The sequence below is a fragment of the Phyllobates terribilis genome, unplaced genomic scaffold, assembly GCF_046119375.1.
Source record: "Phyllobates terribilis strain yellow unplaced genomic scaffold, ASM4611937v1 Scaffold_2__4_contigs__length_985480577, whole genome shotgun sequence".
Classification (NCBI taxonomy): Eukaryota; Metazoa; Chordata; class Amphibia; order Anura; family Dendrobatidae; genus Phyllobates; species Phyllobates terribilis.
This window is the reverse complement of record NW_027362762.1, coordinates 293,129,598-293,141,858: the sequence shown is the minus strand read 5'-3', so window position 1 is coordinate 293,141,858 and position 12,261 is coordinate 293,129,598. Positions and strand designations below refer to the sequence as shown.

At 40.2% G+C, this 12,261-nt stretch overlaps 1 protein-coding gene across 1 annotated transcript in view; it reads right to left on the bottom strand.

The window, feature by feature from the left end:
* The window catches only part of IPO5 (importin 5), a 68,407-nt gene that overhangs the window by 40,514 nt on the left and 15,632 nt on the right, over positions 1 to 12,261 (bottom strand). The window contains exons 6-11 of the mRNA XM_073664171.1: positions 10,782 to 10,886; positions 10,565 to 10,687; positions 10,350 to 10,470; positions 10,186 to 10,273; positions 7,341 to 7,447; positions 400 to 524 (exon numbers count right to left, since the gene is read on the bottom strand). Coding sequence (XP_073520272.1) covers positions 400 to 524; positions 7,341 to 7,447; positions 10,186 to 10,273; positions 10,350 to 10,470; positions 10,565 to 10,687; positions 10,782 to 10,886 — 669 coding nt within the window. The remainder of the gene's footprint in view (positions 1 to 399; positions 525 to 7,340; positions 7,448 to 10,185; positions 10,274 to 10,349; positions 10,471 to 10,564; positions 10,688 to 10,781; positions 10,887 to 12,261) is intronic.

The following is a 12,261-nucleotide window of genomic DNA, read 5'->3' as shown; positions in this document are numbered from 1 at the left end:
GTATAAAGGCTTATGTAGTGTGAGAACAAGCAGATGTTAAAGGGGTTGTTTACTTTCTGGAGAGTGGGCTCCAAACTGCAAAACGTCAAAAATAAATTAAGCGTGTACTCCTCTGTCGCTGTGCCCATTACCAGCTCTCCGCACCTGCTGTGGTCCCGGTGTTTTGGCTAGAGCAGTGACTTCGCGCCATCAGCTCAGTGGCACGTGTGGTCAACCTAAGCACAACTGGTGAGCTCAGTGACTAGCTAGAGCCAACACATTGTGTTGATGTGACATCACCTCTAGAGCGGGACCGAAGCAGCGGCAGTGAGCTGCCACTGACCGAGGGAGGGCGAGAATCTGCAGAGTTTGTTGTTTTATGCATTTCACATAGTTTTTATAAAAGCATTGACAATTTACCGGGTCTTGAAGAAAGAGCAGTACAAAGTTGACCATCTCATTAAGGATGCCTTCCATCTGCTGGTGACAGCCTTCCCCAATGGCTGATAATGCCATTAGTCCAGCATGTCTGTATTTCCAGTCAGCTGCAAGACAATACAAAAAGGTATTTACCTAAATTGTTCACAAAGTTTCTTCATCAAGATTTAAGAAATACATACCAAAAAAAAAAAAAAACCACTAGAAAGGAGATTGGTAGGGATGGGAAAGATAGTTATCAAGCTGCCATGGTGAGCAAAGGGCAGAGCCTACACACAATAATAATCAGACTTTGGTCTTTTTAGACTGTGTAATTCGTATAATGAATTTGCAGAAATTTGTGGGTGTTCATTTTTAATTTGCTTTTTAACATTTGTTTTTTTTACTATTTTGTTGATATAACCAACGTTCCTCATTCCACTGTACATTCTGGCCTTACAGCTTTGCAATCATTAAGTTACCGAAACCTTTGTTCACGAAACAGCTTAAAATTAGTATGCCTACCATACACCTATGCCGACCACACAACTAACCAGAAATGCCTTCAGTATTCTCGGAAAGACGGGGTGTAATCAATGTGGAAGGATGAATGGCAGTCATACTTATCTTGATAAAAGCATTGAGACAGCTAACCATTACACTTACAGGAGATTTAAGATTTCCCATTCTAAAACCATAGTCATTAAAAGGGGTTTTCCATGATGAGTGCAAAAATGTGTAGCCACTTTAATGTGACTGTAGACTACCAAATTGACCTTTAACCACTTCGCGCCAGAGCCTGTTTTTGCCTTCGTGACCGGGCCAATTTTTTCAATTCTGACCACTGCCAGTTTATGAAGTAATTACCCTGGAACGCTTCAACGTATTCCCCTGATTCTGAGATTGTTTTTTCGTGACATATTGTACTTCATGATAGTGGTAAAATTTCTTCGATATCACTTGCGTTTATTTGTGAAAAAATCGGAAATTTGGCGAAAATTTTGCAATTTTCAAACTTTGAATTTTCATGCCCTTAAATCAGAGAGATATGTCACACAAAATAGTTAATAAATAACATTTCCCACATGTCTACTTTACATCAGCACAATTTTGGAACCCAAATTTTTTTTTGTTAGGGAGCTATAAGGGTTAAAAGTTGACCAGCGATTTCTCATTTTTCCAACAAAATTTACAAAACCATTTTTTTTAGGGACCACATCATATTTGAAGTCACTTTGAGGGGTCTTTATGACAGAAAATACCCAAAAGTGACACCATTCTAAAAACTGCACCCCTCAAGGTGCTCAAAACCACATTCAAGAACTTTATTAACCCTTCAGGTGCTTCACAGGAATTTTTGGAATGTGGAAGAAAAAAATTAACATTTAACTTTTTTCACAAAAATGTTACTTTAGACCCAATTTTTTTATTTTCACAGGGGTAACATGAAAAAATGGACCCCAAATTTTTTTGTGCAATTTCTCTTGAGCGTGCTGATACCCCATATGTGAGGGAAAACCACTGTTTGGGCGCACGGCAGGGTTCGGAAGGGAAGGAGCGCCATTAGACTTTTTGAATGTAAAATTTGTCTGAATAATTAGCGGATGCCATGTTGCGTTTGGAGAGCTCCTGATGTGCCTAAACAGTGGAAACCCCCCACAAGTGACACCATTTTGGAAACTAGACCCCTTAGGGAACTTATCTAGATGTGTGGTGAGCACCTTGAACCCCAAGGTGCTTCACAGAAGTTTATAATATTGAGCTGTAAAAATAAAATTTTCACATTTTTCCCACAAAACCATTTTTCATCCCTTAATTTTGCATTATCATAAGGGTAATAGGATAAATGGCACCATGAAATTTGTTATGCAATTTCTCCTGAACACGCTGATACCCCATATGTGGAGGCAAATTACTGTTTGGGCACATGGCAGGGTTTGAAAGGGAAGGAGCGCCATTTGACTTTTTGAATGTAAAATTTGTTTGAATAATTAGCGGACGCCATGTCACATTTGGGGAGCCCCTAATGTGCCTAAACAGCGGAAACCCCCCACAAGTGCCACCATTTTGGAAACTAGACCCCTTAGCGAACTTATCTAGATGTGTGGTGAGCACCTTGCACCCCCAGCTGCTTCACAGAAGTTTATAATATTGAGCCGTAAAAATAAAATTTTCACATTTTTCCCATAAAAAATGTTTTTCATTCCCTAATTTTGCATTATTATAAGGGTAACAGGATAAATTGCACCATGAAATTTGTTGTACAATTTCTCCTGAGTACGCCGATACCCCATATGTGGGGGAAAACCACTGCTTTGGTGTACGGCAGGGTTCGGAAGAGAAAGGAGCGCTATGTTGGCTGGGATAGGTTGCAGACACCATGTCACATTTGAAGAGTCGCTGACATGCCAAAACAGCAGAAACCCCCACAAGTGACCCCATTTTGTAAACTACACCTCTCAAGGAATTCATCTAGGGAAGTAGTGAGCATTTTTTAATTTTTAAATTTATACCATTGGGCAGTGAAAAAAGCATAATTATATTTTTACCACAAAAAAATGTTTTACCCTCAGATTTTACATTTTCACACAGGGCAATGGGTAAAAATGGTGCCGAAATGTGTCACACAATTTCTTCTAAAAGTGTCAATACCCCATATGTGGCTGTATCGTACCACTTAGCCATACGGTGAGATTTGAGGGGGAAGGAGCGCTATTTGACAATTGGAGAACAAATTATTGTAGAATAGGCATTTGGATTTGGGAGCACAAAATTTTCTGAATTTCTTTTGGGGGGCAAAGACCATTTTGCTTTTCCAGAGCCTTTCTGCTACCAGTAACTTGGAAGTCCCTTATATTTTTAACAGATGATGGACCCGAGTGTGGACTAGCTTTTTTTGAGGACTGAGTTGAAGCTTTTATTGGGAACATTTTACGTAACATTTATCCGGCGCTCTAGGCTGAGCACTTACATCGGGGTTTCCATCTAATTTTCCAAGTGATGTAATTCAGATGAAACCCCTGCAGGATCCATTCACTGTAATGAGGCAGCAGAGTTACTCTGGACTCCGTCTGGCCTCTGTTTAGTGGTGTCCTTTTTTTCAGAAGTGCACAAAACTGTGGCCAACCGCACTTTTATGCACGCCTAAAACAAATGACACCGTGGGATCCCAGGCTAGACGGCATCCACAGTGGCCTATATCTGCCTCATCACAGGGAATCTTCCATCATGGGTTCTGGCTGAATCACGTATTTCAGAGATTTACACGGAAACTCTGGTGTAAGTGCTCAGCGCAGAGCACAGGATAAATGTGAGCAGAGCCTTACTGGGATCTTTGGGAGACATAATAAACAAATCAGTAGCAGGTGAATAATATTTGTTTTATTTATTTTTTATGCCGTTCCTAGTGTGATATAACGGATTAGATTACTTTATTCTTCGGGTCGGTGCGATTACAGAGATACCAGATTTATATTGGGTTTTTATGACTGACAGCTGTCACACACTAAAATACGCTTTTTTTGCAAAATCTAGTTTTTGCATCACCATATTTTGAGAGCTATAATTTTTCCATATTTCGGCCGATAGAGTCATGTGACGGCTTGTTTTTTGCGGGACGAGTTGAAATTTTTATTGGAACCATTTTTGGGCACGTGACATTTTTTGATCGCTTTCTATTCCGTTTTTTGGGAGGTAAAGTTAACAAAAACAAACACTTCAGGAATTGTTTTTTGAGGTTTTTTTTATGCCGTTCTGCGTGTGGTAAAAGTGATCAGGCAGCGTTATTCTTCGGGTCAGTACGTTTACAGCGATACTACACTTACTGTATTTTTTTCATGTTTTGGCGCTTTTACACAATAAAACAATTTTATAGAAAAAAAAATATTTTTTTTGCATTGCTTTATTCTGAGCGCTATAACTTTTATTTTTTGGCTGATTGAGCTGTATGGCGGCTTTTTTTTGCGGAACAAGATGAAGTTTTCAGTGGTACCATTTTTATTTCTATTCTGCTTTTTGATCGCATTTTTTTCCACTTTTTGTTTGGCGATATGATGAAAAAGCATATTTTTTTGCTCCGTTTTTTATTTATTTTTATTACGGTGTGCACAGAAGGAGTTAATTAGTGTGACAGTTTTATAGCTCGGGTTGTTTCGGACGCGGCGATACCAAATATGTGTACTTTTTTTGGTTTTGTAATAATTTACGGATTTATTGGTTTAATATTTTATTTATTTAATTTTATTTTGTGATTTTTTTTTTTTAATAGTTTAAAAACTTTTTTTTTACATTGTTACTTAGTCCCTGTATGGGACATTAATTTTTATTTTTCTGATCACTGATCTCATGTAATGTAATACACATATATTACATTATATGAGATCTTCACTGACTGTTTCAGTCAGAGTCTCCTGTCTGGTATCAGCTACATACAGGCTGAAGTCAGACAGGAAGGACACCATATATGGCAGAGCTGGAGGCGGTCATGTGACCTCCAGCTGCCATAGCAACCCCAGGTCCTCAAACGAAACGGAGGTCTTCGGAGGTAAGTAAGACGACCCCCTCTCTTGCTGCTGTCTCCTATATGCCGCGATCACTATAGATCACAGCATATAGCAGACAGCAAAGGGTTAACATCACTGGGACCTGATCTAATGAGGTCCCGATGATGTACCCTGTCAGAGCTAACGCTCTGCACCGGAATCGCAGTGCTTGCAGGACCCTGGGGGCCCTGAGCACTGCGAGACCACCCACCGTTTTTAAACGTCGGCACTGCACAGAGCCCGGCAAGCGCCGACGTTTATCTACAGTGGGCAGTCGGGAACCGGTTAAAATGTTCTTCTGGATGAACATTGAAAAGAGTGGAGGAAAATATAGTCGGTATATAACTGCAACTATGCAAATCGCATACTTGGGGTCACGTGATTGCCCACTCACATGGAGGATACAGGGGCATTGCATTAGTGTGCGATTCACGGACTGCCTTTATTCGGCAGTCTGCAGTCACACAAAGACGGAAGCCTGGAAAACCCCTTTAATATGGAGCCAGTCCCCCCTTTGTATATATAACAGCAACCACATTTCTGAGAAGGCTTTCTACAACATTTTGAAATGTGTCTTAGAAAATTGTTACTTATTCATCCAAAAGAGAATTTGTAAGGTCAGTCACCATTGTTGTACTAGAGGGCCTGATGCAATCTCTGATCTAATTCTTCCCAAAAGTGTTTGATGGGGTTCATGTGACCAGTCAAGGTCTTTCCACCTCAAACTCATCCAACCAGGGACCTTGCTTTGTGCACTGGGGCACAGTCATGATGGAAAACAAAAGGACCTTGCTTAAACTATTCCCGCAAAATTGAAAGCATAGAATTGTCCAAAACGTACTAATGCTAAAAGTATTAAAGGGCTCCCTCCACAGAACATGTTTCTAGTGATTTACAGTTCAGTGGCGGCATGGTGATTGTGCTTGGTGATGTAAGGCTTACAAGCAGCTACACGCCATGGATACCCATTCCACAGAGCTCCCGATGCACAATATTTGTGCCAATAATTAATGAGAGGAGGTTTGGAGCACTGCAATTATAGATTCAGCAGTGTTGACTACTTGACCATTACACACCTCAGCACTTTGAGTCCTCACTAAATTTTATTTCTATAGTGCCAACATATTCCACAACATTTTACATTTAAGCAGGGACATGTACAGAGAATAAAGACAAAGAAACAGTTCAGTTAGGATAAAGTGCCCACGATGCAGAAATGCAGCATATTTTTTCCGCTTCTCCCTGACAGGAAAAACGCATGCGGATTTTACATGCGTTTTTCCTGCCAGGTAGAAGCATTTGTCAAGCGTTTTTGCCTGCATTTCTGCACGCGGGTTATCAAGCGCTTTCCAAGCGATTTTAACATCACTTGGAAAGTGCTTGACAACTTGGTCACACTATATAAATCCGTGCAACCGGCATGGATTTATATAGTGTGACCAAGTAATATTTAAAAAAAAAAGAAAAACGAAAGAATAAGAATGGTAAAAAAATAAAGATTATACTTACCTTCCGATGGCCCCTGGTGTTTTCTCCGCTGCGTCCGGTCTGTTGTATGGCTCGCGGTGGTGTGAAAGGACCGGCCATGACGTCATTTAGTCATGTGACAGGTCACGCGACCGCTGACGTCCTATGGTACCTCTCCTCTTCTCCAGACCCGGGTATCATCCGCACATTGAATCGCATAATATCCACTGGTGCACATGTGCTCATACGGATATTATGCAATTCAATGCAAGTCAATGGTGGCAATTACGCTGCGTGTCCGCAAAATTAATGGACGTGCTGCGTATTTTTCCGCAATAATAATCTGCAGCAGAAATTTAGTGAATTCAATGTCAACTAGAGTTGAGCAAAAATATTTATAGGATCCTAGCCCAGTGGCCAAATTGGTTGTCTGGATACTGGACCAGAGCCACCAACTTACTAGCACCTCTTCTGATTAGTATACCCAGCACGATGTCAGGACTAAGGTCCTTCAAATCTTCTTGCTAAACTCTACTCCCAACACTTTTGTCCATATAGTTGGCCATTACATACCTGAAATGTACAAGTTATGATTTGACTAAAATGGAGGATGTTGGGAGAAGAAAATACAGTATGTGCTCTAAAAGACATTTTCACAGGTATTAAAAAGATGCATTAAAAAAGTCATGACTAGTGACCTAGCATACAGATTAGTTCAAAGTATGACCAGAATATCTGAAAAAGGGCCTTACTACTTTAAACCCTGCATGACAAGATGCAATGTGTGCACAGTGACACCCCATAGAACAGTTTTAAACCGCACCTAATCTTAATGCTGCCAATAACCTCAGGATTATACGGAGTATATCTGGCACAGTAACAGCACTAACAGTCATAATAGTTATGCAGCTCTACAGTAATATCTTTGCTACTCACGGTTTTGTAGCATCTGCATGATGTGCTCCTTTATCATGGGGAGAACAATTTTTCCACCTAGACCACAGGCCATTCTGTCCAAGGCACTTTCACCAGCTACAGCATTGCTGGAATAGAGAATATTGTTAACCCCTTCACGCCACGGCCTTTTTCCATTTTTGCGCCCCTTCTTCCCAGAGAAATTTTATTCATCAGTCAATATGGCCGTGTGAGAGCATGTTTTTGCGGGACAAGTTGTACTTTTGAACGACTCCATTGGTTTTACCATATTTTGTACTGTAAAACGGGAAACAAAAATTCAAAGTGCAGGGAAATTGCAAAAAGTGCAATTCCACAATTTTTTTTACCACGTTCACTAAATGCTAAAACTGACCTGCCATTATGATTCGCCAGACCATTACGAGTTTGCAGATACCAAACATGTATAGTTTTTTTTTTTTAATTTAATTGGTAAAAAAAAAAATCCAAAATTTGTTTTAAAAAAATGGCACCATTTTCCAAGAAAAGTTGCGTCTCCATTTTTCGTGATCTGGGTGAGGGCTTATTTTTTGCGGGCTGAGCTGACGCTTTTGATACCATTTTGGGGTAGATACGATGTTTTGATCGCCTGTTATTGCAATATTGCGGCGACTAAAAAAATAATAATTCTGGCGTTTTGATTTTTTCGCTTGTTACGCCATTTACCGATCTGATTATTTGTATATATTGATATGATTGGGATATTCTGAACGCGGCAATACCAAATATGTGTATGTTTGATTTTTTATGAGTTTATTTTGAATGGGACGAAAGGGGGGTGGAACTGAACTTTTATATTTTTTAATATATATTTTTAAAAACTTTTCTTTCTACTTTGCTTACTTCAATAGTCTCCACGGGAGACTAGAAGTTACGATTATCTGATCGCCTGTGTGTAGCAGAAATGTTCACTTGCTTTGACAACCACAGGGGTCTCCTGCAGACCCAGGTTGTCATGCCAACCCATCGGCGACCTGCAGTCATGTGACACGGGCGCCAATAGGCGGGACTAGTGATGCGCTTCCGGTGAGGCGGTATTAAATGCCGCTGTCAGATTGATAGCAGCGTTTAACATTTTAACTGTCGCGGGTGGATGCCGATTCCACTCACGGCTGTTAGGGTCACATGTCAGCTGTACAGAAAATGCTATCATGTGCATCGGAGCCCACATCAAAACGGGGAGGCACGGCGCATGTCATGAAGGGGTTAAAGGATTTACCATTTTTTGCCATATTTTACAGCAATTTTCCATCAGATTACTGATTTTACTGAAAACCACCAAGGTAAGTAATTTGCAAAGCTAGCTCCCAAGTTTACCATTAAAGGGGTTGTCCACAACTAGGACAACCCCTTGATCTAAATGTTTGGTCCAGATAAAAAAAAAAAAAAAAAAAGGCTTATACTCACCTCCTGTGCTGGTTCCGTTCCAGCGGTGTTGGCACTTATGGTCCCGGGCTCCCCGTGTGGCTGTCGAGACACGCGAGCCCCCCGCCAAATCAGCGCTGGCGTCACTGTCCCCGCCTTCTCTCGAATTGAACATGAAGAGGAAGCCCGGGCTGGAGCTGATCTCTGACTTCCTCGTCATGTCCAATTTGTCTGAAGGCGGGGACAGTGACACCAGTGCTGATTGGGTGCCGGGCTCACTTGTGACAACAGCCGCACGGGAGCCCCGGGACAGTAAGTGAGGACACCATGGGAACGGCATAGGAGGGGAGTATAGGCTTTTTTATTTTATAGGGGCCAAGCGTGGGGGATGAGAAGGAGGTGTTTAAGTAGCAGACAACTTCTTTACGTCATTTTTATCAATAAAGCATGGATGATATTGTTAAGATGTGTATGGCTATGAGAGAAACATACAAGAGTAGTTGTTGCAAAAAGGTATTAGCACCTCTGAAATCCAAATGGCCGCCAAAAATAATAACATCAAATTCAGACTAAGTGATCATTCAGACATCAGTTTTTCATGGAGTTCTATCCATTAATTTCACCAATAGAACTCATACCTATTATAGTCTACTGGGTTGTTCATCTGTCCAATCTTGATCAGTTTCGGATCAAAATCACCAATGCAAGTCTATAGGTCTTTAAAAAATAAAAAGCAGCCAGTACATGGATGCAATCCGTGATCAGTCTGTTTTTCACCGATTGGTAGAAGGGTTGAGAAAACTTTTCAGTTAAGACTAAAGAAACTGACCAAACTCTGATGGCAAAAACTGGCACACTGCCCAATCTCTGATGACACTAATCAAACTCAGGCCGTTGTTGTGTGTATGTGAAAAATCACTGACATCTGAATAAAGCCTCAGACTTTCACATGTTGGATTCATGGTCGTATTTGTAAGCAAATACCAAGAGCGAAACATACGAAGAAAAAATAATAGAAAAGAGTTGCGATTTTTCTATGTTTCAGATCTACTGCTGAATGAAGTTGGCCTAAGGCATTGTGGTTTTTGTGTGGCTAATACCACCGGGCCCCATTGACTTACATTGGTATCCATTGTGTGTGCATCGTTTTGATGGAATAGGGGAAAAGCTCTACATACAGGACTATATTTCTCCATCAAATACGATGACATCTAAGATGGAAAGGTTTCAGACAGATTGTTTGTTTTATTTTGTTAGTATAAAAGAAGTAGTTCTTTATCATCTACAAGGCAGGATTCAATGTAAAGCAATAGTAGCAAACAAATTTAAATTTTATTTCCCTTAATGGAAAGAGTAGAAATGATAATATTCACTTTGAGATGAAGCTTGTAGTAAGCACTTACAAGCAATTTTAATAGTTTCCATTTTAAAGCTGCCTATTGCAATATGCATATAAGAATACCTGTCAAAGTCATCATCTTCCAATTCATCAGCATTAGACCAGTCTTCATCGTCTTCCAAGTCTACCATCATTGCCAGCATCTGTGGAACTGAGAAAAAAGGAGAATGTTTCTAAATGCAATCCAGTGGGTTCTACACAATAACAGATAGAAAATGACTACTTACTAGCTTGGGCAACAATACTCGTATGTTTCCGTAACATAGCTGCTGCTGTCTCAGAAAGGGTGACAATAACCTCAAGCGCCAATTGTCTCTGCATGTTGCTCAAGTTGGTATCTGCACATAACTATAAAGAACATATAATAGTAACCTGATCAATGCTACGGCAAATAAAAATAGTTTTTTTTTTTTGTTTTTTTTTTTTAAGGGATTGGACCTACCTTCAAGCTTAACTGCAATGTTGCTTCCAGGTGAGGCCTCAAATATTTTGGAACTGTATCTGCTATATCAACCAAAGACTTCAGGACGGAGTCATCATTCTGATAACAGGACTCATTTACTGACTAAAATAATTTAATGAGAGGAAAATCACATTTACATTTTTTAAAAACATACCATTATTATGATAAAAGTCTATTTTCTCAGGCAAGGTCTCACCTGCAGGATGCCAGGTAATAAATCAGCAAAGTGCTTCAGTAATGGAACATTGTGTTCATTGGCCAGAACAAATGCACCAGCAGCTCTAGAAGACAATGTCCTGATCTACGAGTGAGAAAGGGCAGCAGAATATTAATTCCAAAAATGCATAGCTTCCTCAGGAGTCTATTGGCAGTATAGCAAGTATGTAGTGGAGAAAGCCAAGAATGAAGAGGGGAAGAAAGCCTTTAGAAGTGCCTAACATAATAGTTAGAATACTTCTAAAGTACCATTTAACAGTTTTCCTTAACTATTGATTGAATGCTGCTATATACTGAAGCTCTCCACTATATTCAGATGGCAGAATAAAAAAAAACAGATTAGGAGTGCAACTTACAAAAGTTATGCAAAATTTGTTATGGACTGGAACCATTTTTTGGATCAAAATATTGGTGTATATAAAAATATCCATAATGTCAAATTTTTATATTGGGTAATTTAGATATTTTTGCCATTGCTTGAAGTGATCCAAATCATATAGGTCACTTTAAAAGGTTTATAAGAGACTAATATTAGAAAATGTGAGTAATTGGTAGCTATGCTCCACAAAAGGTCATTGCTGTCATAAGAAAGTACACTATCCTATCTAGTCTATACTAGATACAAGGTATTTTTTGCTCTCAGCTCAGTTGGAGGACAGGCAGAGGGGGAGTTTTTCAGCTCCTTTCACTGTATGTGTTGTGTGGCGGCCATTGCTGGTGTGCCTGTGGGTGGAAGGAACTGGAGCCATGAGGGCTTTGCAGCATGGGTGCTGTGGGGCACAAGATCACTTCCCCTTTTAGGTCAGGTACCCAATGAGAGGTTCACCGTCACATGGTAGTGGGCTCCATAGAGTCATCAGAATGTTAAACTAAAGAACCTCAATTATTGTAAATTTTTGCTTAGCCGTAATAGATCAATGTATGATTTTTGCATGTGTGGTCCATGTCTTTTCTATAGACATAGCATACAAAAACTTTGTTGAGATTAAACTACTTTGACAACTACGACCCCTGTTACACGCACGCCGCCTAAATTCAGATAGGAGCGAGACCGGTTACATGAATTCGTTGGAATCCTGGGGGAACCGTTACTCAGGGCGATCATAGGCTGCAGCTTTTCTCAGGCACACAATAGATTCAATTGGTCACCAGACACATCTGACAAGGGTCTTCTTAAAAGGTAGAACAGTAACATTTAATGAGGCACGGCCAGTGCAATGCAAATGTCTCTTTGAACAACAGGCTCCAGTAATAACAGTAGTGTCTCCTTTGCAGCACAGCAGTACACAGTCTGTTATCCGGTAGCACAGTACAGCACAGTTTTAATACACACACAACCACAGGCTTTTCCTTCACAAGGACTCAATAGTACACAGCACTCTTTATCCTGCATGGAGATGGAGGGGGGAAAGGTTGTGATAAGGGAGATAAAGACTGGAAGGAAGCCTGTCATAGAGGTT